At 48.1% G+C, this 24,888-nt stretch overlaps 3 protein-coding genes across 9 annotated transcripts in view; all 3 read left to right on the top strand.

Moving 5' to 3' along the window:
- LOC308595582 (uncharacterized protein) overlaps positions 1-24,888 on the top strand; it is a 163,288-nt gene that overhangs the window by 119,964 nt on the left and 18,436 nt on the right. Inside the window, exon 1 of one of the 6 annotated variants that reach the window (XM_081209989.1) lies at positions 8,253-8,274. The exons of 4 other annotated variants lie outside the window; for them this stretch is intronic. The gene's annotated coding sequence lies outside the window, so the exon portion shown is untranslated. Of the gene's footprint in view, positions 1-8,252; positions 8,275-20,132; positions 20,218-24,888 lie in introns of those variants that run through there. One more of the 6 variants, XM_081209985.1, reaches the window with a different exon arrangement.
- LOC308595389 (uncharacterized protein) lies at positions 12,130-14,326 on the top strand. Its single transcript, XM_081209448.1, has 2 exons — positions 12,130-12,279; positions 12,587-14,326. The coding sequence occupies exon 2, from the start codon at positions 12,710-12,712 to the stop codon at positions 14,285-14,287; it is 1,578 nt and encodes a 525-aa protein (XP_081065574.1). The 5' UTR covers positions 12,130-12,279; positions 12,587-12,709; the 3' UTR covers positions 14,288-14,326.
- LOC308595664 (uncharacterized protein) overlaps positions 21,034-24,888 on the top strand; it is a 152,598-nt gene continuing 148,743 nt past the window's right edge. For both annotated transcript variants that reach the window (XM_081210239.1, XM_081210240.1), the window contains exon 1: positions 21,034-21,298. The gene's annotated coding sequence lies outside the window, so the exon portion shown is untranslated. The remainder of the gene's footprint in view (positions 21,299-24,888) is intronic.

Below are 24,888 nucleotides of genomic sequence, written 5' to 3'. Positions count from 1 at the left end.
ATTTATTAATTGTAGCTGTCACTTGGTCAAATTTCTTATTTAATGCTGCCAGCTGGTCCAATATTTCTTTAGAAATTGGGTCTAACCCTCCTGCAGCCATATCCCCAGCAGCTGGCTGCTTAGATTGTCCTTCTTGCTGGCCTGTCACAATTGGGACCGAAGATCTGCGTGGCTGCACAGGCAAAGTTGATTGCAACAGTTCAGTTTGTTTTGCTTTTTTGGCAGCCCTTGTTTTTGGTGCACCACTCATTCCACAGCTGTCCAAGTCTCAAGGTCAAATTGTAAATCCCATGGGAAAAGCAGTCCAGGATGTAAATATCCAAACATCAAATTTGCAAAACAACCAGCAGTTCTCAGAGACTAGAAATTCCACAATCCAGTAGGGGGAGCTCCCCAGAAAATGGGAAAAAGGATAAAAAGTTTCCACCATTAAGTTCCCAAGTAAAAAGTTAAGGAAAAACCAAATAAAAACCAAAGCATGGGAGAGAACCTTCAAAATTCACTTTAAGTTGCAGAGAGTAAAAGTTCTTAACAGTGGTGCATGCAACAGTTTCTTATTTGTAACTTCCAGAAAAGCCCATATGTAACTTTAAAACTTTATACACAGTTACCGCAGTCTGATGGTTCTTTTGTATCCAGGCAGCCCGGGAGCTGGGCTTCAGAGCTTTGTAATCCACGGGAAGAAGAGAAAGAGATCACAATCTATATCCACTTATAAAAGTACAGTGTTTTTTTTTAATTTTAGATGATCAAGTCCGAATTTGCAGGGTATACTCCAACTTCTTTTAAAACCCCTCTCAGCGCTTCAGCTTTGAAAGCCCTTTGCTTGATACTTTAAGCAGAGCCGGAAGACGGACTTCCTTTTAACGTCTCCCGCTTTCAGCCGAATTTCAGAAATTTAGGCTCAAAAGTCTCAGGTTTCTTACTCACGAGTATGTTGTTTCAAATCGGATGTTCAAAGAAGAAAGGTCAGCGCTCATCAGCAGCAGCCGCACGGCTTCACTTCCACGGAAAGAGCGATGAACTCACAGCACCGCTACCCCCTCCACGTTCCGGAGCCCCTTACGGGGTCCCTTCTTCGTTTCCGAGGTCGCTGTTGGTGCCCGCCGAGTCCCACGACCACAGGCTCACTCTACCTGTGGTTTTTCTTAACGGGTCTCCGCTTTGCCGCAGCGGACGACCCTTTTCCACGGAGCCCCTCTTCACAGCGTAAAGAGGACCGCCATTGCCGTTTCGCGCCGCCTCCGGAAGTCCAAGAGAAGCCGCTTCAGCTTCCAGCCTTCTACTCCCACAATCGCTGAAGAAGACTTGCCATTTGAGGATGGCAGAGCTGAATGGAAGCGGGCAAGGAAGCCCCACAATCGCTCCTGCTAGAGCAGGGCTAGGCAACCTAATGCCCAAGGGCCAGATATGGCCCATTCGCCTTCTCAATCTGGCCCAGGGAAGTCCAGGAATCAGCATGTTTTTCCATGAGTAGAATGCGTCCTTTTATTTAAAATGCATTCTGGGTTATTTGTGGGGCATAGGAATTCGTTCATTCCCGGAAGACACAAGATTTACCCACCCGGGAAGAATGGCAGATGAAGCTGATGGACTACATGGAACTGGCGGAAATGACTGGCAGAATCCGAGACCAGGGAGAAGAGTCGGTGGAAGAAGATTGGAAGAAATTTAAAGACTATTTACAGAAAGACTGTAAAATTAATAAATGTTAGAAGGATGCTGGAATGAAGTTATATGGCTTTAGCAGAAATGTTATAAAGAATTAAGTAAAAATAGACTGTTAATTGGCTAAAGGGGGAAAAAATAAGGTCAGATTGTGTTAAGATAAATTATGGGACAAAAATTGAGAAAGGTGGAAAGGATTTGCTGAAATAGCTAATTGAACTAGAATACAAAAAAGGGAGGTGTGAGAAGGTCGTCGAAACAAGTAAATGAAAGATAAGACATAGAAATATTGGATGCGTTTTTAATTGTTTCTGTTTTTGTTTTTGTTTTGTTAAGATAAGTAGTGTTTTCTGTTTTATATGTATTGTATTGTATTGTATTGTTTTGCTTTGTTTACCTTTTTTTCTTTTTTCTGTAATTTCTAAACTCTTAATAAACATTATTTTTTTTTAAAAAAAAAGGAATTCGGACACTGTATTTTGAAGGGGGGGGGGGCCTTCAAAATACAGTCCGGCCCACACATGGTCTGAGGGACGGTGGACTGGCCCACGGCTGAAAAAGGTTGCTGACCCCTGTGCTAGAGGAATAGGGGCAGTGACCCCTATACTCAAAGGTGACGGCCAAGAAGGAACTCCTCCCCACCCTTGTCACATGCAGCTGGGCTCACTTGCCAGAGCCACCTCGAAAGCCTGAATACATTTCCCTTTTATGTATATGGGAAAGGGGGGTGTTCTCGGTTATGTTTCTGAGATTGTTATTAAGAAAATGTATATTCCCCAAAGTGTAAAGCCTTGGCTCTAACGTGGTCATGTTGATACAAAATCGTACTGTGTAATGCTTTGAATGTGCTACTGAAAGAGACTTTGTAAAACTTTGTGCAAAATAGCTGGAACTAAGTGAAACAGTTGCTGTCATGACAGACCCAATATAGAGCACCCCACACTGCCACCCAGTGGCTCCACAGTGAAAAACACACCCATTCATGACTAAGGCACATTTATTGAATAAGCCATTCTTCAAACAAAGTAACAACCTTTCACAAATAAAGACTGACTTCTCACGGTCCCAATCGGACACAAAGCTGGGAACATCTTAGCACAAGATTCTAATTATCGCTTCCAGTGCTGTTGCCTCTGGCGTGTCCATTCCTGCAACATCACAAAAGGGACAGCCATTAACAGAATGGGTTCAGCCCAGACACCGACAGGAGGTACTTTGCAAACACATAAATAATAAACACATCACTATCGCCCTCCACTTCACAAAGGATCCTTAGCTGTAACCTCACGCTGGGGCACCTCCTCTCTGACGTCCTCCGTGACAGATCTACGAGGGCGGGAAAAGGTGGGGTGGACAACCTTTTCTGACATTTATAAAAGTATGGTCTTTCTTTTGTTCAGAGTTCCCCCCCTTCCTCCCGCGTGAGTGACTTGAGACCCTGCTGCAGAAGGTCTATTAATAAAAGATCAGGGAGGACGCGGGTGGAACTGTGGTCTATGTGTGAATCTTATGGGATACAGAAGAGGATATATTGTTTAATAATATCCTATCTAACTTGCGCTAGGAAGTTCTATAACTTAGCAGAGTTTTGCATTTCCCTGTTAAACTCTCAGTCACCAGTCTAGCTGCCACATTCTGGATTAATTGCAGTTTCCGGGTTACCTTCAAAGGTAGCCCCACATAGAGTGCATTATAGTAGTCCAAGCAGGAGATAACTAGAGCATGCACCACTCTGGCGACACAATCCGCGGGCAGGTAGGGTCTTAGCCTGCGTACCAGGTGGAGCTGGTAGACTGCTGCCCTGGACACAGAATTGACCTGCGCCTCCATGGACAGCTGTTAGTCCAAAATGACTCCCAGGCTGCTCACCTGGTCCTTCAGGGAAACAGTTACCCCATTCAGGACCAGGGAGTCCTCCACACCTGCCTGCCCCCTGTCCCCCAAGAACAGTTCAGGATTCAACCTCAATCTGTTTGCTGCCGTCCATCCTCCAACTGCCTCCAGACACCCACACAGGACCTTCACCGCCTTCACTGGTTCTGATTTAAAAGAGAGGTAGAGCTGGGTGTCATCCGCATATTGATGAACACCCAGCCCAAATCCCCTGTTGATCTCTCTCAGCGGCTTCATGTAGATGTTGAAAAGCATGGGGGAGAGGACAGAACCCTGAGGCACCCCACAAGTGAGAGCCCAGGGGTCTGAACACTCATCCCCCACCACCACTTTCTGAACACGGCCCAGGAGGAAGGAGCAGAACCACTGTATGACAGTGCCCCCAGCTCCCAGCCCCTCAAGACGGTCCAGAAGGATGTTATGGTCGATGGTATCAAAAGCCACTGAGAGATCCAGCAGAACTAGGAAACAGCTCTCACCTTTGTCCCTAGCCCTCTGGAGACTCCTTTTGCATCTAGAAGCGCTATTAAATGTTGCTTCCAGTGCCCAAAAATTTATTCATTCAGCATAGGCATTTGTTGCCCTGAATCACTATCAAAAGCTACACTAGCCCTCTCAAAATTCAAAAATTTGGAAATATTCAAAATTTCAAAAGCTGTCAAAATTTCAAAATCAAAATAGCAAACAATCTCAAAATACAAAACAAATCTTCACTGCCTTAGGTCACTGTGAACTCTGAGGGACTGGGCGGGGGGGGGGTTGCTTAATCCCCACTACACAAAGGACAATGTGCTTACCAGGAAGTATGCTCAGAAAAATACTTTTCAGCTTAGGATCTCAATCCTTTGCAATCCTTCAAAAATACGCAATGCTGGGGCCAATAACCCTTTGTGGGAATGTTCAGAGAGGCAGGAGAGGATATATTGTTTAATATACTTCCTAACTTGTGTTAGCAAGTTCTATAACTTAGCAGAGTTTTGCATTCCCCTTTTAAACACACAGTGGTTAGCTTGTTGCAAGCTTGTTTCAGCTTCTCAATATAAGATTCCTGGTAATTTCCCTATTCTTAAAAAGAATAGACACAACATAATCTTGTGTAAAGTATATAAAAGAAGTTTACTCACACATTCAGTTCACAGATGGATCCCTGAAGGCAGACTTGGTTACAAAGTATATACATGTGGATCTACCTCATATGAGGGGTTGATCCCAGTGTCTGCAGACTGTCACTCACTGCAGCTCACATGGCGAAAGCAAGATGGAGAAAGAGAGAGGGGGGTCTGCTTGCCCTGTGCTTTTGTTACCTGAACAGGTAAGGTCACGCCCACCTCTAGTCACATGCTAAAGGAAGTTTGTCTCAGTCAGAAGGAAACAGGATGTTTTCGACTGACTGGACCAAACATTCCCTCGCATGTCCACTCTAGAAAAACTAGGAATGTTGTAATTGACTGCTATCTATGTATCACAGTCTAAACCACTGAGCCTCTTGGGCTTGCTGACCAGCGGTTCGAATCCCCGTGATGGGGTGAGCTCCCATTGCTCTGTCCCAGCTCCTGCCAACCTAGCAGTTCGAAAGCATGCCAGTGCGAGTAGATAAATCGGTACCACTGCAGTTGGAAGCTAAATGGCGTTTTAGTGCACTCTGGTTTCTGTTACGGTGTCCTGTTGTGCCAGAAGCATTTTAGTCATGCTGGCGACATGACCCAGGAAGCTATCTGTGGACAAACGGTGGCTTCCTGGGCCTGAAAACAAAATGAACGTCACAACCCCATAGTCACCTTTGACTGGACTTAACTGTCCAGGGGTCCTTTACCCTTTTTACCATAATAAAAGATCAGACTTAGCAGCCGCTTTGCTCCAGCATTACTCTGGTTGGTCTCTGTTAGTTTCTCCAACCGATGGGAGACTTATGGTTTCCTAGACGGGCTCCTCTTGCATCCCTTAAGGAGGAGCTGTTTTACGATCTTTTTCACCATCATGCCTGACCACTAGTCTTGCTAGCTAGGGGTGATGGGAGCTGTAGTCCAAAAACAGCTGGAGACCCAAGTTTGGGAAACCCTGTTCTCCTTGAAGGACAAAGGAGCGTTCACTTGCATCAGAACGTCAGATGAGCCCTGCAGGATCAGGCCCAAGGGGCCCCTGTGGAGGGACTGCAGCTTCCCCGCACGTGAAGGAGCTGTAGGGTGAAGGTGCCGTAGGAGCCATGGGGAGGCAGGCAGTATGTGGGGGGGGGGAGTGGAGGAACCAGCGAGAAGGAGTTTCTGGAGCCTCTACAGCCCCCTCCCCGCCTGCTCCCTGAAGGTTTCCTCTCCCCTTCTCATTTCAAGGATTGGGGCATCTTGCACCCGGGGTTGCTTTGCTTGGGGGCGGGGAGCTATTTTGTTTGCTGAGGGCAGGAGTCACAATCCTGTCACATTGTGGGTGTCAGGCTTTTAGGTAAGGGGGTGAGGCTCAGGTGGGAAAGAGTTGATAAGGAAAATATCCTGGGATGTGGGTTTACTCCGCTGCCCAGCTCGTCAGGTTCCCACTCCCAGCAGGTCTCTCTGGGGTCAGCAAAAGAAGGAGCCTCCAGCCAAATTAAAGATGCAAAACAGCAGTCAGTTGACCTGATCTTTATTTGTTGCAACAAGGTTCAAACACACCAAGAGTAGGAACCCTGAGCATGGATTTTCACATACTTTTAAGACCTCTCCCCATTTCCCATAATACACTACCAACAGCATCATTGATACGTCACAAATATGTCACAAAATAGGAGTCTTTGGCATTTAGAAACATGAGTCTGTCACCCATCCCTTCAATATCCCCAGTTTCCCACACATTTTAACTTCCTTCTTCCCCAAAGAATGTTGTTGTTTAATCCTTTAGTCGGATCCAACTCTTCGTGCCCCCCTGGACCAGAGCACGCCAGGCCCTCCTGTCTTCCACTGCCTCCCGCAGTTTGGTCAAACTCATGCTGGTAGCTTCGAGAACACTATCCAACCATCTCGTCCTCTGTCGTCCCCTTCTCTTTATGGCCTCCATCTTTCCCAACATCAAGGTCTTTTCCAGGGAGTCTTCTCTTCTCATGAGGTGGCCAAACTCTTGGAGCCTCAGCTTCAGGATCTGTCCTTCCAGTGAGCACTAGGGCTGATTTCCCTAAGAATGGAGAGGTTTGATCTTCTTGCAGTCCATGGGACTCTTAAGAGTCTCCTCCAGCACCATAATTCAAAAGCATCCATTCTTCGGCAAACAGTCTTCTTGATGGTCCAGCTCTCACTTCCATACATCACTACTGGGAAAACCAGAGCTTGAACTGTACGGACCTTTGTCGGCAAGGTGATGTCTCTGCTTTTTAAGATGCTGTCTAGGTTTGTCATTGCTTTTCTCTCAAGAAGCAGGCATCGTTTAATTTCATGACCATCTGCAGTGATCATGAAGCCCAAGAAAGTAAGATCTCTCACTGCCTCCATTTCTTCCCCTTCTATTTGCCAGGAGGTGATGGGACCAGTGGCCATGATCTTCGTTTTTTTGATGTTGAGCTTCAGACCATATTTTGCGCTCTCCTCTCTCACCTTCCTTAAAGGGTTCTTTAATTCCTCCTCACTTTCTGCCCTCAAGATTGTGTCATCTGCATATCTGAGGTTGCTGATTTTTCTTCCGGCAATCTTAATTCCAGCTAGGGATCCATCCAGCCCAGCCTTTCGCATGATGAATTCTGCATATAAGGTAAATAAGCAGGGAGACAATATACAGCCCAAAGAACCATAATAGTATTTACCCATCCCCCTAGCTGCAAGGCTTTAATGGGCTTCTCCTTTGAAAGCATCAGGAGTCAACCCACCATCCCGATGGATTTCTGCCTGGGGCATGTGCTGCCCTTGATCGCCTCCTGCCTCCTAAGGGATTATGGAGTCAGGGGGAGCCCTGGATCCCCCAATTCCAGAGGAGTCATAAGGCTTTGGAACCCAGGAAATCCGTCAAACCGTTGAATGTTGGCGATTATTTGAAGCTTCTTCAGTTTTCTATACAGTATTGGATAGTCGGAGGAAACAGTCCGATTCATGGTATCCGCTTATTGCTACAATTTTATAGGTTGCTTTTCTGAGCCTCTTTGCTGTTGTGCATGGAAGGTGCCTGTCTCAATGGTCATTGTCCTGTACTTAGTCAGAGGCTGCGTTGGGGACTTGGGGTTTTTGGGGAGTCGTTTAACCGCCCCCCCCCCCATTCCTGGTGTTAATAGCACCAATACCTAAAACGTGGACGGATCTAAGTTCATGGCGTGGGGTGGGGGAGGGAAGAAATTTGCAATGTAAACACTGTTTGTGCGGGATCCCACTTTGCAATTGGATTGCCGGGATCAGCCCCTCTCCCGCTCTCTTGATCCCCAGAAAGAGGAGGGGAGGGGGAACCTTCCTCTCCTCCCCCCCCACTCAAACCTTCCCTCCCCTCCCTGCACATCCTCCTCTCACCCCGCCCCCACCACCCCAAAACCCTCCCCCAATACATTGCTCCTCCTCCTCCTCCAATCCGGCTTCTGCTCCGGGAATGGGGGGGTGAGCCCCCCTCCCAACCTGCCTGCTTCTCCCGGACGTGGAGCTTCCACTCCGGATTGCTGCTCTGACCCATAGCTCTAGGGGGGCGCTTTCGGAAAGGGGAGGAGGGGCGACAGGGAACCCCCGCCCGGTGGATGTTGCAGGAAAGGAAAGGAGAATCGGGAGGGAGGACAAAGAGGTAACGGGGTCGCGGAGGAGAGGGGAGAGAAGGACCCAGAGACCCCGCCAGCTCCCCCAAGCGCCTTCCGTAGGCCCCGTGGCAGGGCCCGGATCCCGGCACGCGTGCTGCGAAGGGGGCTTTCCTTGGCCCCTTAGGCGCCTTGGCAGGGGCGGACATGGGGCCCCCTCCCAGGGAGTCCTCACGAGGGCTTCCTTGCCCCGTTTCCCATACGCAGGCATCCCCCGGGCGCTGTGGGGTTCCCGGGAAGAGAGTCGGGCCTGGAAAGGGTTAACGGGCGCTACAGACCCCACCCCCGTCCCTCCCCATCTCGTCTTGGGGTGGCTCCTCCGGATGGAAAGATGGGGCGCGCATGGCGAGGGTTGGGCCGGGCCAAGGGGGCCTCTGGGTGCAGGGGAGACTATGGGAGAGAGGGAGGGGGTCGAGGAAGTGGGGGGGAGGGAGGGGAGCATCCCAGCAGCATTGGGGGGGAGAGCTAGGAAGACCAGTCTTTGGGGAGACATCTCCATCGTGGTGCCCGCAGGGATTCTCTGGAGGGGCCACCTTGGCTTCTCCCTCCCTCCCAGGAATGGGCCACCCCTTCAAGGCGACCAGAGAGGGATCCCTGGAAAGTGGGGGGTCATATCCCCCCACCTCTTCCTTCCTGTAATCTCCATCCTCTTCCCACCCCATAAGCCCCTGCCCTGTCCGGACGCAGAGGTTCTTCCAATTCCAGCCATTGGTTCCCTGGAGAGGAGAGGAAATCCCGAGAGGAAGAGGGGAGGGGAGAGGCCTTCTCAGATGCGGCTCTTGGTTTCCGCAATCCCACCCAGGAAGCAGCCAGAAACCTTTTCCTCTCTCTCAGGCTTCCATCTTTAATGTCTTTTCCGCTGAGGATGAGGATAATGTACACCTGTCATCAGAAACAGGGGTGCAGAGTCCATGGAATGGCTCTCAGGGCTGATAGAGAAGTTGCACCTCAAAAGCATTTCTGTTCCTCTCATTCTTTGTAGCCAATGTCAGAGTGACTGACAAGCTGAGATACAACCCATCATCATCCGATGACAGCGACTGCATGAATCTTCCCAGTCAAAGGACCCATTTTCATGATAGACGGTGCCTGTGGCTGGAGGCTCTACACACCGGGTGTGCCTGTGAAGGCCAGAGACTGCCAGTATTAGCACAGGTGAGGTGTGTGACCTCCCCAAATGTACAGACTGTATGTGAATGAGAGTTTTTGGGTGGGATTATAGTTTATGGCAACCCTGTGATTTTCTCCATCCATAACATTTTGTAAGCTAATATTGCAGTATGAATTTCAAAATAACTTTAAAAAATCACAAGATGATGATGATGATGATAATAATAATTTATTTATACCCCACCCTCCCCAGCCATGGCCGTGCTCAGGGGGATGAAAAGAATGATTGCAGAATTTATGCCCTGCCCATCTGGTTGGGTTTCCCCAGCCACTCTGGGAAGCTTACAGTACATATACAAGACAGTAAAACATCCAACATTACAAACCTCCTGATACAGCTGTCTTCTAAATGTCAGATGTTTGCCTGTTTCCTTGCCCTCTGAAGGGAGGGCATTCCATGGGGCAGGAGGCCCTCTGCCTGGTTCCCTGGAACTTCACTTCTGACAGCAAGGGAACCAGCAGAAGACCCTCGGAGGAGGACCTACTTGTCCGGACTGAGTGATGGGGGTGGAGATGCTCCTTCAGGTCTACAGCGCCGAGGCTGTTTATGGCTTTAGGTTGCAGATCTTGCTCCTCCATAACGATCTCCAGAGCAAGTCTGAGATATAATTAGCAGAGTAGCAAAAAACGCTCAGAGGCAGAAAAAAATAATTCAGCTGAGAAATCTATTACAGTGGCACGTCTGGTTGCGAACGGGATCCGTTCTGGTGGCCAGTTCGCAACATGAGCAGAATGCAACCCACGTCTGTGCATGCATGGGTCACGATTCGCTGCTTCTGCAAATGCATGTGACCTGATTTTGCACGTCTGCACATGCACGAGCGGCAAAACCCGGAAGTAACTGGGATGCCACAGGACACAACCCGAAAAGGCACAACCTGAAGCAAGTAATTTCGTTGTCCCCGAGAGGGGGCAATGACAATAAAGATATTGTTGTTGTTATTATTATTATTATTATTATTATTATTATTATTATTATTATTATTATTACATAACACGAGGTATGACTGTACTGAAGACAAATAAGCATAACAAGATCCAAAAAAATAGCAAAAATGTAACTCACAGTAAAACCCTGACTTAGCATACCAAAACAGCACTCAAGTAAGAAACAGACAAACAGAGTAGAGTAATATCAGAATAGGAAGTGGGAGCAGGCACATTTCAATACTGTAATTCATATATAATGCAATGTCAGAGTAACCCTGGGACTAGATAACAAGCCTCCAGGTGGACGTGCCCCACCTGCCCTTCACGTTCCTCTTCTGCACGGGCAGAATCTGCCTTCTGGACTGTGGGATTCACGGTTGTTCTCCTCCTCTCCATCCACCAGGGCTTGACTTCAGGGGCAGCAGAATTCCCCAGCCCCCCAAGGATTTGAGACCCATCAGCTTTCCTCACCTGGTTGAACCCCTGTTGCATGCTGACAGCTTCTGGAAGCCACAGGTGAGAGCTGAGTGCAGGGTGGGGACCAAGGGTGGAAAAATGACCCCAGGAGGTGCAGGACATGCCCCCCACCAAAGGAACTACTGCTCCCCAACACCCCATGACATCTAGATTCAGGTAGGTAGCCGTATTGGTCTGACGCAGTTGAAATAAAAAAATAAAAAATAGTCCAGTAGCACCTTAGAGACCAACTATGATTGTTCTAGGTATAAGCTTTTGTGTGCATGCGCACTTCTTCAGATACACTGAAGCAGATGTCACCAGACCCTTGTATATCGTGGGAGGGTGGGTTGGGGTTTTTCTCTGAAGGGTACTCCTACTACCATCTCCCACTACCCATCACTATATGAAGAAGTATGCATGCACACAAAAGCTAATGCCTAGACCAAAATTAGTTGGTCTTAAGTTGCTGTTGTTGTTGTTGTTTTATAGTCGATTAGTCGTGTCCGCCTCTTCGTGACCCCCTGGACCAGAGCAGGCCAGGCTCTCCTGTCTTCCACTGCCTCCCGCAGTTTGGTCAAACTCATGCTGGTCGCTTCAAGAACACTGTCCCACCATCTCGTCCTCTGTCGTCCCCTTCTCCTTGTGCCCTCCATCTTGCCCAGCATCAGGGTCTTTTCCAGGGAGTCTTCTCTTCTCGTGAGGTGGCCAAACTCTTGGAGCCTCAGCTTCAGGATCTGTCCTTCCAGTGAGCACTCAGGGCTGATTTCCTTCAGAATGGAGAGGTTTGATCTTCTTGCAGTCCATGGGACTCTCAAGAGTCTCCTCCAGCACCAGAATTCAAAAGCATCCATTCTCCGGCGATCAGCCTTCTTTCTGGTCCAGCTCTCACTTCCATACATCACTACTGGGAAAACAATAGCTTTAACTATACGGACCTTTGTTGGCAAGGTAATGTCTCTGCTTTTTAAGACGATGTCTAGGTTTGTCATTGCTTTTCTCCCAAGACCCTAAGGTGCTACTGGACTATTTTTGTTACTTTTTTACTTCAACTGTGTCAGACCAATATGTCTACCTACCATTAAGTACAGTTATCTCCTTGCCTTGAATATCCTGCTTTTCAGTGCCAGATTAGGATAGTCCTCTGTCAGAAGACAAGCACAGGATCAGGCAGCACATCATCATTATAAAGAACCATTGGGGTGGGTGTTTCCGCCTGGGATTCCCATCTGCTTTCCTTCTGCTTCTTCTGCTCTCTCCATGCAATGTGAGGCATGTAGACAGAGGTCCATCTCCAAGAACAGGAGCTTCCCTGAGCACCCATTCAGCTGACCCCAAGCACCAAGCCTTGTCACTAGTTCTCTGACTGACCCAGACCACAGTCCCTGGAAGAGATGAAGGCCTGGGTCTCCCAAAATAGTCCATATGGACCTCCTGAGGTCAGTGGGACTGTGCAGGTGATTCATGAAGATCTAGAGGTGTAAACGGGGGCAACCACTTGATTTGAAAGGCAGTCCCACAGGACAACAGTATTCCAAGATCATGCTGTGTTATTAAAGATGATTGAGGATCTTGAAAGGTTCCTGATGCATTACTACCATTTGACATCATACCATTTTCATTTCCTAAAAATTGGGAACATAGGTAGGACATGGGAGAATGTAGGAGATGTTGAAATAAGAGAAGGTCTAATGGCGGTTGATGTGTCCTTTTCCCCCTGTGTTCTCTTCCTTGAAACCCAAACAGGATTTCCTTTCTGCCCACTCTGAAAAAGGTGATGGAGAAGACAGAATTGCAGGGGACAAGGCACCTTTCGTTTCATTAGGAATAGCCATTAAAATGTGTGAAATGTGGAATATGCTTCACTGAATGAGCACACATAGTTCACATCAACGAACAAAAAAAGGAAAGAACCCATTTAAAGGTATGGAGTGCGGAAATAGCTTCTCTTTCAATGCAAAACTTAGAACACACCAGTGGACTCACACAGAGAGAAAGCGTTTTAAGTGCAGGGAGTGTGGGAAGAACTTCAGTCAGAGTGGGAACCTTAAATTGCACAAACGGACTCACACAGGGGAGAAGCCATATAAATGTATCGAGTGTGGAAAGAGATTCAGTCAGAGTGGACACCTTAGAAGACATCAACAGACACACACAGGGGAGAAACCATATGAATGTATCGAGTGTGGAAAGAGCTTTAGTGATAATGGAAAACTTAGAAGACATCAATGGATTCACACAGGGGAGAAACCATTTAAATGCATTGATTGTGGAAAGAGCTTTAGTGATAATGGAAAACTTAGAAGACATCAATGGACTCACACAGGGGAGAAACCATTTGAATGTATTGAGTGTGGAAGGAGCTTCAGTGATAATGGAAACCTTAGACAACATCAACGGACTCACACAGGAGAGAAACCATTTAAATGTATGGAGTGTGGAAAGAGTTTTAGTGATAGTGGAAGCCTTAGAACACATCAACGGACTCACACAGGGGAGAAACCATTTGAATGCATGGAGTGTGGAAAGGACTTCAGTCAGAGTGGACACCTTAGAAGACATCAACAGACACACACAGGGGAGAAACCTTTTAAATGTATGGAGTGTGGAAAGGACTTCAGTCAGATTGGACACCTTAGATCACATCAACGGACTCACACAGGGGAGAAACCATATAAATGTATCGAGTGTGGAAAGAGCTTTAGTGAAAATGGAAGCCGTAGAAATCATCAACGAACTCACACAGGAGAGAAACCATTTAAATGTATGGAGTGTGGAAAGAGTTATAGTGATAGTGGAAGCCTTAGATCACATCAACGGACTCACACAGGGGAGAAACCATTTAAATGTATGGAGTGTGGAAAGAGTTATAGTGATAGTGGAAGCCTTAGATCACATCAACGGACTCACACAGGGGAGAAACCATTTGAATGCATGGAGTGTGGAAAGGACTTCAGTCAGAGTGGACACCTTAGAAGACATCAACAGACACACACAGGGGAGAAACCATTTAAATGTATGGAGTGTGGAAAGGACTTCAGTCAGATTGGACACCTTAGATCACATCAACGGACTCACACAGGGGAGAAACCATTTAAATGTATCGAGTGTGGAAAGAGCTTTAGTGAAAATGGAAGCTTTAGAAATCATCAACGAACTCACACAGGAGAGAAACCATTTAAATGTATGGAGTGTGGAAAGAGCTTTCGTGATAGCAGCAGCCTTAGTTCCCATCATCGGACTCACACAGGGGAGAAACCATTTGAATGCATGGAGTGTGGAAAGGACTTCAGTCAGAGTGGACACCTTAGATCACATCAACGGACTCACACAGGGGAGAAACCCTTTAAATGTATCGAGTGTGGAAAGAGCTTTAGTAAAAGTGGAAGCCTTAGAAGACATGAACGGACTCACACGGGAGAAACCATTTCAATGTATGGAGTGTGAAAAGAGCTTCAATGAGAGTGCACACCTTAGAAGACATCAACAGACACACACAGGGGAGAAACCATTTAAATGCATGGAGTGTGGAAAGGACTTCAGTCAGAGTGGAACACTGGAAAAAACATCAACGGACTCACACACGGGAGAAAACACATAAATGTATAGAGTGTGGATAGAGTTTCCATTGTAATCCAAGCCTTAGATCACATCAACGGACTCATATAGGAGAGAAACCATTTCAATGTATGGAGTACAGTAAATACTTCACTCAGAGTGGAAATCTTAGAAAACATCAGTAGATACACAGGGGAGAAACCATTTAAAGGTATGGACTGTGGAAGGAGCTTCAGTCAGAGTGGAACCCTTGATTTATGTCAACAAACTTACACAAAAGACAAACCGTATAAATATCAGGAAAGTAGATAGAGGTTCACTCTTAGTGGAAGTTGAAAATCAACAGACTCACGGACAGGAAGAACTCTAAGAGTTGAAACCCTTCAAACCATCAACAAACTCGGAGAGAAGAAGCAGTTTAAATGAAAAGATTGCAAGAAGTGCTTTATTTATAATGGAGTGATCAAGGAACATCCAGGGACTCACATGGGAGAACCCATTTAGATGTATGGAGAACGGGACATTTTCCTCTCAGAGTCCACTCTGAGCAATGAACTCAGCAGGAAATCATTCCTAAAAGCATGAGGTATATGTGAAGTTCTGGTCTTTATATGTAAAACATTACAATAATCAAATAATGAAGGCAGCATCTCACAATGGTGAGTATAATTTTAGATGAAAGTACTTTTGGTTTTTGCACCAAATTCTGTCACACACACCCCACCGCATGATCTCCCAGCCCTGCTTCTTCACCAGAACTTCATCGCTGCCTCCTGCCCTGCGTGTTCTGAAGAAAACTTGAAATACTGTAATTGAATGGGAGATTCCCCCCCCCCATGTCTAATTTCAAGAGGGGGAATGAGGGGCTGCAGGTACCAGGGAAGTCTCCTGGGGGGGGGGCATCTTCACTCATGAACCCCATGGGGCAACCCCAGAGCTCCTGCTCATTCTGGGGTTTGAGGAAGATAGCATTTTTCCATAGTCCCAGAAGGTTTGCTTCAATCATGCTTCTCAGGAGTTTTCCTACCAGAGGACCACAGTGCTGTGGCTGCTGTTGTTGTCATGGACTGGCTGGTGAGGGTGGAGAGGCACAAGCTGGGGGACCCACAACGGAAGAAGGCTCAGATCCTGGGGACTGGTGGTGGTATGAGGCCAAAGAGGGAGAAAAGGGAGCAGACCGCAAGGGGAGATGTTGCAAGCTGAGGAGGAAACTGGGTTAGGTGAGCGGGAAGAGTCTGGGGCAGAGAGCAGTTCAGGCTAAGAGGGAGGAGAGGAGGGAGCCAGGAGACCCAGAGGAGGCCGTCTGCTGAAGCAACCAGAGAGACTCCCCCTCCTGCTGCGACCAGCACATGCCTCTGAGTGTGGCGGTTAGAACGCTTAGAATGTGGGGATCCCATTTTTCAACCAAAGGCAAAACAAAAACAAAAACCCGCTAGCCTTTTCCCAGGTCTTTCCTGACCTGACAGTCGTTCGTCTTCTCTACAAAGTCCTTCTCCCTCCCTTTATTTACCATGGGGTCCCAGCACCCTTTTCTGCCTCTAGGGAAAAGAGTCCCTTTCCATTGGACGCCTGGCAGCCCAGTGCCAAATCTGGCTGCTCCAGAGAGAATGGAAAGGAACTGTAAACGCCCTTGCGCTCTGACACGCACCAGTCACTTCCTCCCGGATCCTGGTGCTGCCGGTGCAGCTGCATTTACGAGGAAAAGAGAAATTGGAAACCGAGCCCAAGTCCCTTGCTATCCAAACTGGCCACTTGGACCAGCCTTGGGGCATCTTCCTTGGGAAAAAGGAAAAGTTTCAGATCCCAGGTTCCCCGACAGGGAATGAGAGCTTTGATTGGCGTTCTCCCCTTGCAGTTAATTGCCTCTCTAATTGCAGAACCCCAATTCTCCCGTTCTCCCCTCCCCCTCCTCGCTACCTCTTGCCAGGAAGGCTGGGAGTGAAGACCGTCAGCAAAAGAGACAGCAAAGGATGAGAATCTGGGTTGCTGGGTGTTTCAGAGAATCCCGTCCACAATCTTCTCCATTCCTAGACTCACGTCCGCATGCGCTGCTCCTGGCCACCCCGGGGTCTTTTGCTAGATTAATTTATGGCCGGCCTGGGGCTGAAAATAAACTTCCAAAAAACTAAATTACTGACAAAAAACCTCACAATGGAAGGGGAAAAAAAGAACTTCAAGAAAAAACAGACCTGGAAATTAAAAATAAGGTTAAATACCTAAGGATCTTGATTTTTTAAAAAAGTTTAAATGTATATGAGGATGATTATAGTAAAGTATGGAAATAAATTTTTAAAAACTATATGGAAACCTGGACCAAACTCCATCTCTCACTCTGGGGAAGAGTCTCAGTTGTGAAAATGAATATCCTCCCCAAAATGATTTTCTTATTCCAAACAAGGCCCATTTTAGGAGAAATGAATTGTTTTAAGCAGTGGAAAAGGGAAATATCTAGATTTATATGGAGTGGAAAGAAACCGAGAATTAAACACCAATTATTAACAGATCAAAAGGAGAGAGGAGGTTTTGCATTGCCAGATTTGGAATTCTACCATGTGGCGTCAGGATTGGTTTGGATAAAAGACTGGATTACACTGAAAGATACGGACCTATTAGACTTGGAAGGCCATGAGAATCGGTCTGGATGGCACGCTTCTTTAATATACGAAAAAGTGAAGGTCCACGGGGGATTTTTGAGCCATGTGATAAGGAAATTGTGGTATAAAATCTGGAATAAATATAAAGGAATATTTGAGCCAAAAATACCCTTGTGGACATCACCAAGAGAAGCCATATACAGTGGTACCCCGCAAGACGAACGCCTCGCAAGACGAAAAACTCGCAAAACGAAAGGTTTTTTCGTTTTCGAGTTGCCTCGCAAGACGAATTTCCCTATGGGCTTGCTTCGCAAAACGAAGCTTGCCCCGGGGACAGCGGGTCTTCTCTTTTGAAGCGCTGCCCCTGGACCTCTTTTGAAGCAAGGGGCTGCGGGGAGATCGCTTCTCCCGGTGCTCCGAAGCCGGGCGGGGGGGGGGAGGGAACACCTTCTGAAGGCAGGCGGGGGACGAAAGTCTTTGCTCCCCTCTGCCTGCCTGTCCCGGAGGGCTTTTGAAGGCAGGCGGGGGGGAGCAAAGACTTTTGCCCCCCGCCCGCCTTCAGAAGAGGTCCAGGACCTCTTCTGAAGGCGGGCGGGGGGGGGGCAAAAGTCTTTGTCCCCCCTGCCTGCCTTCCCAGGGGCTTTTAAATCGCCCCGGACAGCGGAGAAGTCCTCCGCTGTCCCGGGGCGATTTTAAAATGCCGCCCGCCAACATTTTAAGATCGCCCGGACAGCGGAGAAGTCCTCCGCTGTCCCGGGGTTTTTTAAAATGCTGGGGGTGGGAAGAAAAGCCCTTGTCCCCCCCCCCAGCCTTCAGAAGAGGTCCGGGGACAGACTGTCCCCGGACCTGGTCTGAAGGCGGTTTCCCTAGGAACGCATTAATTGATTTTCAATGCATTCCTATGGGAAACCGTGCATCGCAAGACGAAAAAACCGCAAGACGAAGAGACTTGCGGAACGAATTAATTTCGTCTTGCGAGGCACCACTGTACTTATGTTAGAATAGTTACAACTAGCAAAACTGACGGGAAGAGTTAGAGGAGTACTGAACCAGAAAATATTTAGAGAATGGAGAATATTTAAGGATTATCAAAGATCATATTGTACCAACCACACCATATTAGCAGAACTTGAGTGATACTTCTAAACATAACAAATACTGTTGGTGGAGTAGATGGGAACAATATTAAAGAATATAAAACTGTGCGAAAAAAAGGCAGTATAAACAGTACAATGAGAATGATTGGAAGACTCATTTTGTCAGAAGTCTTTTTTATTTAATTAGGAAGATTAAGTTTTTTTATGCACATAAATCTGCTTCTTTCTTTTTTCTGTATTTTCTTCTTTTTTCTTCATTGCTTTTTCTTTAATTTTCTTTTTTTGCAGTATGAGATTCCAAATTCTTTGTATATGTGTGTAATTTAAATCAATAAATATTATTTTTAAAAATAAATCAATTTGTGGCTGGCCTGATCAAGCGTTGCTTCCTCTGGTTAGCCCCGCTGGAACTCCACTTCTTTCCAGACCCTGGGGTCACTAGAGGACTGGTGGCTCCTCCTGGCAAATGGCCTGGTGCGCGCTGGATCACCGGTCCTTCCTTGCCCCCCTTAAATCTGGCCAACTGAAGGTCCCAACTGGGGTGCCATCTGTTGTAAACAAAAGCTGCCCTTCTTCCCTTATGGGGGACACAAGAGCCCTTTATAGAGTCCCTTGTGGGTTCTCCATCGGTAGGAGAAAAGAGCAGAGGCAACCAGAGACTATTGAGAAGCAAAGCAGCTAGTAAGCCTGATCTTGATTGATCTGCTGCAACAGGGTGTTGCAGGAACCCCCCCCCCAATCATTCAGTTTGTACAAACACCACACACACACACACACACACACACACACACACACACACACAATGCTTCTGTTATAAATTCATAGAAAATCAGCCGTACATGGAATCTGCACCGTTCGACTTTTATTTTGCACCATGAGGGAAGGACTATCAAAGGGGGGAGACTTGACACAAGGCAGCCAACATGTCCGCAGCGAGCCCTACCCAGTTGGCATGCCAACCTTGATGGTCCTGGACAGAAGATGATTCCACTCACAAAGGACCTGCATATGGAAGTGGATTCAGTAGGGACTGAAACACAGGACAGTGACCAGCCCCTCCCTCTGGGGGCAGGAAACAGTGAACTCCTCTTTGTCCTCAGGAATGTAATCATGGGGAGGGGAAAGGAGGAACCGGACAGGTGAGAAGACCCTCAGGTTACCACCACAACTCCTCCTCCAAAGAAGTCACACTTCTCTGAGGTCTCTCAGCCCCACTCACCTCACAGAGTGTTTCCTGTGGGGGAGGAAGGGGAAGGAGAATGTTAGCCGCTTTGAGACTCCTTTGGGAAGTGATAAAGCGGGATATCAAATCCAAACTCCTCCTCTTCTTCTCCCTGAACCCCTCCTCGGTGTGATGTGTCAATGATGTAGTCATGATGTAGTCTTGGGGGTGTAGCATGGGGGATTAGCAGCTAATAAAAGTTGGGGTCTTCTTTTGTTGGGGGCTTCCATCTTGTTCCCCCTGGGGGCAGGGGGGAGTCCTGTGGGGACAGTCTTCCATCAAGACCTACTGGCTGCTCTTTTGCTCTCCTCTTCCTGGCTGGTCTCCTTGTTTCTGGTCCAAGGGATCCCTCAGATTTAGGAATCCGCTTGGCTGCTGTGCAGGGACGGGGCCTGTGTCCACGGTCCTTGTCCTGGCCTGAGTCAGAGGCTGGGGTGGGGGGCTGGGATTTGGGGGGAGTCGCTTAGCTGCCCCCCTCCATTCCTGGTTTGAACAGCACCAAGACCTAAAAGACGGAGGGATCAAAGCTCGTGGGGTGGGGGAGGGGAGGATGTTGCACTTGTGGGGGGGACCCCTCTTTGCAGCTGGATCTCCGGGATCAGCCCCTCCCTCGCTCTCCTAATCCAGAAGGAAGAGGGGAGGGGGGAAACCTTCCTCTCTCCCCCCCCCTCAATTCTTCCCCCCCCTCCCGGCACCTCCTCCTCTCACCTCGCCCCCCACAAGCCCAGATCCCGCCCCCAAACGTCTCACCCCTTCCTCCTCCTCCTCCAATCCGGCTCTTCTGTCCCAGGAATTGGGGGGGGGGGGTGCTGCTCTGCGCGTAGCTCTAGGGGGGGCGCTTTCGGAAAGGGGAGGGAGGAGGCAGGGATGTTGCAGGAAAGGAGAATCGGGAGCGAGGACAAAGAAGTAAAGGGGTTGCGGGGGGGTAGGGGGGAGAAAGGACCCAGAGACCCCGCCAGCTCCCCAAGCGCCTTCCGTGAGGCCTGGATCCCGGCATGCGTGCTGCGAAGGGGCGGAGATGGGGCGCCCACCCACGTGGACTCCCTGGCCCCCTTTCCCCCGTGCAGGCATCCCTGGGGCGCGGAGAGAAGCGGGCCAGGAAAGGGTTAAGGGGTGCGGGAGGCGCCTGGATAGAGACCCCCCTGTCCCTCCCCATGTCGTCTTGGGGGGCAATATTGACGGAGATATCGCAAGGGGTGAGCCAAGGGGGCCTCTGGGTGCAGGGGAGACTCCGGGAGAAAGAGAGGGGGTCATGGAAGTGGGGGGAGAAGGGAGGGGGCACCCCCGGGTCAGGCAAGCGCAGCAATGGGGGGGGGAGAGAGGAAGACCAGTCTTTGGGGAGACATCTCCATCATGACGCCCACGATGAATCTCCCGAGGGGCTGCCTTGGCTTCTCCCTCCCACCCACGAATGGGCCCCCCCTTCAAGGCGGCCAGAGAGGGATCCCTGGAAAGTGGGGGTCCTGTCCCCCCATCTTTCCATCCTGCAACCTCCATCCTCTTCCCACCCCATAATACCCAGCCCTGTCCGGACACAGGGCTTCTGCCCAGTCCACCCATTGGTCCCCTGGAGAGGAGAGGAAATCCCCAGAGGAAGAGGGGAGGGGGGAGGCCTTCTCAGAAGCGGCCCTTGGTTTCCGCAATCCCACCCAGGAAGCAGCCAGAAACCTTTTCCTCTCTCTCAGGCTTCCATCTTTATTGTCTTTTCCACTGAGGATGAGGATAATGGACACCTGTCATCAGAAACAGGGGTGCAGAGTCCATGGAATAGAAGTTACACCTCAAAACATTTCTGTTCCTCTTATTCTTCATAGGCAATGTCAGAGTGACTGACAAGCTGAGATACAATCCTTCAGCATCCGATGAAAGCGACTGCATGAATCTTCCCATTCAAAGGACCCATTTTCATGATAGACAGTGCCTGGGGCTGGAGGCTCTACATACAAGGTGTGCCTGTGGAGGCCAAAGACTGCCAGTATTAGCACAGGTGAGGTGTGTGACCCCCCCAAATTTACAGACTGTATGTGAATGAGAGTTTGTGGGTGGGATTATAGTTTATGGCAACCCTGTGATTTTCTCCACCCATAACATTTTATGAGCTGATATAGCAGTACGAATTCCAAAACAACTACAAAAAATCACAAGATGATAATAATAGTGCAGTGGTACCTCAGGTTAAGAACTGAATTCGTTCTGGAGCTCCGTTCTTAATCTGAAACTATTCTTAACCTGAAGCACCACTTTAGCTAATGGGGCCTGCTGCTGCCGCCGCGGGATTTCTGTTCTCATCCTGAAGCAAAGTTCTTAACCCAAGGTACTATTTCTGGGTTAGCAGAGTCTGTAACCTGAAGCGCCTGTAACCTGAGGTACCACTCTAGATGTTATACTATTAGTATATTCCCCAAGCCACTCTGGGCAGCTTACAGTACATATAGGTAAAGGTAAAGGGTCCAGTTGTGGCCGACTCTGGGGTTGTGGTGCTCATCTCGCTTTATTGGCCAAGGGAGCCGGCATACAGCTTCCGGGTCATGTGGCCAGCGTGACTAAGCGCTTCTGGCGAACCAGAGCAGCGCACGGAAACGCCGTTTACCTTCCCACCGGAGCGGTACCTATTTATCTACTTGCTCTTTGATGTGCTTTCAAACTGCTAGGTTGGCAGGAGCAGGGACCGAGCAACGGGAGCTCACCCTGTCGCAGGGATTCGAACCGCCGACCTTCTGATCGGCAAGTCCTAAGCTCTGGGGTTTAACCCACAATGCCACCCGAGTCCCTACAGTACATATACAAGACAGTAAAACATCCAAAAATTGCAAACCTCCTGATACAGCTGTCTTCTAAATGTCAGATGGTTGCCTACTTCCTTGCCCTCTGAAGGGAGGGCATTCCATGGGGCAGGAGGCCCTCTGCCTGGTTCCCAGGAACTTCACTTCTAACAGCAAGGGAACCAGCAGAAGACCCTCGGAGGCGGACCTCCCTGTCCGGACTGAGCGAAGGGGGTGAAGATGCTCCTTCAGGGCCACAGGGCCAAGGCTGTTGAGGGCTTGAGGTTGCAGGTCTTGCTCCTCCGTAATGATCGATGTATAGTTAGCAGAGTAGGAGAAAACACTCAGAGGCAGGGGAAAAAAATCAGCTGAGAAATTTATTACTGAAGACAGATAAGCATGACAGGACCCAAAAAATAGCAAAAATGTAACTCACAGTAAAACCCTGACTTAGCAAACCAAAACAACACTCAAGTAAGAAACAGACAAGCAGAGTAGAGTAATATCAGAATAGGAAGTGGGAGCAGGCACATTTCAATACTGTAATTCATATATAATTCAATGTCAGAGTAACCCTGGGACTAGATAACAAACCTCCAGGTGGACGTGCCCCACCTGCCCTTCACGTTCCTCTTCTGCACGGGCAGAATCTGCCTTCTGGACTGTGGGATTCACGGTTGTTCTCCTCTCCATCCACCAGGGCTTGACTTCAGGGGCAGCAGAATTCCCCAGTCCCCCAAGGATTTGAGACCCATCAGCTTTCCTCACCTGGTTTAGCCGGCCGGTGGAAGCTGTTGCTTGAACCCCTGTTGCATGCTGACAGCTTCTGGAAGCCACAGGTGAGAGCTGAGTGCAGGGTGGGCACCAAGGGTGGAAAAATGACCCCAGAAGGTGCAGGACATGTCCCCCACCAAAGGAACTACTGCTCCCCAACACCCCATGACATCTAGATTCAGGTAGGTAGCCGTGTTGGTCTGACGCAGTTGAAATAAAAAAATTAAAAAATAGTCCAGTAGCACCTTAGAGACCAACTATGTTTGTTCTTGATATAAGCTTTCGTGTGCATGTGCACATCTTCAGATACACTGACACAGATGTCACCAGACCCTTGTATGTCGTGGGAGGGTGGGGTGGGGTTTTTCTCAGAAGGTACTCCTACTACCATCTCCCACTACCCTTCACTATATGAGGAAGTGTGCATGCACACGAAAGCTTATACCTAGAACAAACTTAGTTGGTCCCTAAGGTGCTACTGGACTATTCTTTTTCACTTCAACTGTGTCAGACCAACACGGCTATCTATGATTAAGTACAGTTATGTCCTGCTTTTCAGTGTCACTTTAGGATAGTCAGAAGACGGGCTCAAGTTCAGGCAGCACGTCATCATTATAAAGCACCATTGGGGTGGGTGTTTCCGTCTGGGATTCCCATGTGCCAGCTGTTTTTCTTCTGCTTCTCCTGCTCTCTCCATGCAATGTGAGGCATGAGGACAGAGGTCCATCTCCAAGAACAGGAGCTTCCCTCAGCACCCATTCAGCTGACCCCAAGCACCAAGCCTTGCCACTAGTTCTCTGACTAACCCAGACCACAGTCCCTGGAAAGGATGTAGACCTGGGTCTCACATAATGGTCCACATGGACCTCCTGAGGGCAGTGGGACTGTGCAGGTGATTCATGAAGAACTAGAGGTGGAAACAGGGGCAAACACTTGATTTGAAAGGCAGTCTTAGAGTAAAAATTCTTGCTAAATGTAGTTTTTATCAATCTCTTTATCTCTTCATAAATCATGTTCCAAAATCTTTGTATCTCTAGACAGGACCACCACATATGGTAGTATGTTCCTATCTGTTCCTTACATCGCCAGCACTTGTTATTATTTGATTTATTTATTTTTGCAAGTTTTACAGGGGTCAGGTACCACCTATAGTACATTTTCATACGATTTTCCCTTATAAGGAAACAAGCCGTGAATTTTATATTTTTAGTCCATAATTCGTTCCAAATATTGGGTTTGATCGTATGTCCCAGGTCCCTCTCCCATTTTACTGTAAATTCTTTGATATCTTCCTCCTTTCTTTGCCAATTCAAAAGTACATTTTAGAAAGTGTCTTTTGATTATTATATAAAATATCCTTCTCCAGATAGGATATTTTTTTGTCAAATCTTTTGGTTCTTTTATCCTTTTCAAGGGCGGCTTTTAATTGATAATACTCCAGCCAGGTTATTCCCTTCTGTTTCAATTCGCTTAGGCCCTTTATTTTCGGATCACTACTTGTTTCCTCTACTAAATCCTTATATGTTAGCCAATCGCTGTTCATATTGTTACGGTAAAATCTGGGTGCGAGGCTGCTCTGCCACCCAGCTCGTCGGACTAAGTCCGCGGGTCCCTGCGGAGGAAAATGAGCTCAGCCGGATTCAGGAGCAAACTGCGGAAGATTCAAGTTTATTGCGCAACAGGTTCAAGGCGAGATTGAACTGCGAGAAAGGGGTGACATGAACTTTTGAAACTTCCCTCCATGTCCCAGAATACAGTGCAAAATACATCCCAGTTACATCATGAATACATTAAGAAGAGGTTAAGACATGCCCCCCCTTCCGTATCAATATTCATCCTGTGAACTGACATAGATTCCATTGGTGACAGCCACCATGGTGTTTTGGTTACTACTGATTTTTTACTCCTCTCCCATACTTCATATAATGCCCTTCTCACAATGTGATTTAAAAATCCTTTGCGGGATTTAACCTTGTCATAGCCTATGTAGCCATGCCACCCGTACACAATATCCCATCCCTCCAGATCTAGGACTTCCGTG

The sequence above is a fragment of the Podarcis bocagei genome (genome assembly GCF_964188305.1).
Source record: "Podarcis bocagei genome assembly, chromosome: 10".
Classification (NCBI taxonomy): Eukaryota; Metazoa; Chordata; class Lepidosauria; order Squamata; family Lacertidae; genus Podarcis; species Podarcis bocagei.
The sequence above is the reverse complement of the archived record's forward strand: the minus strand, read 5'-3'. Positions and strand labels throughout refer to the sequence as shown.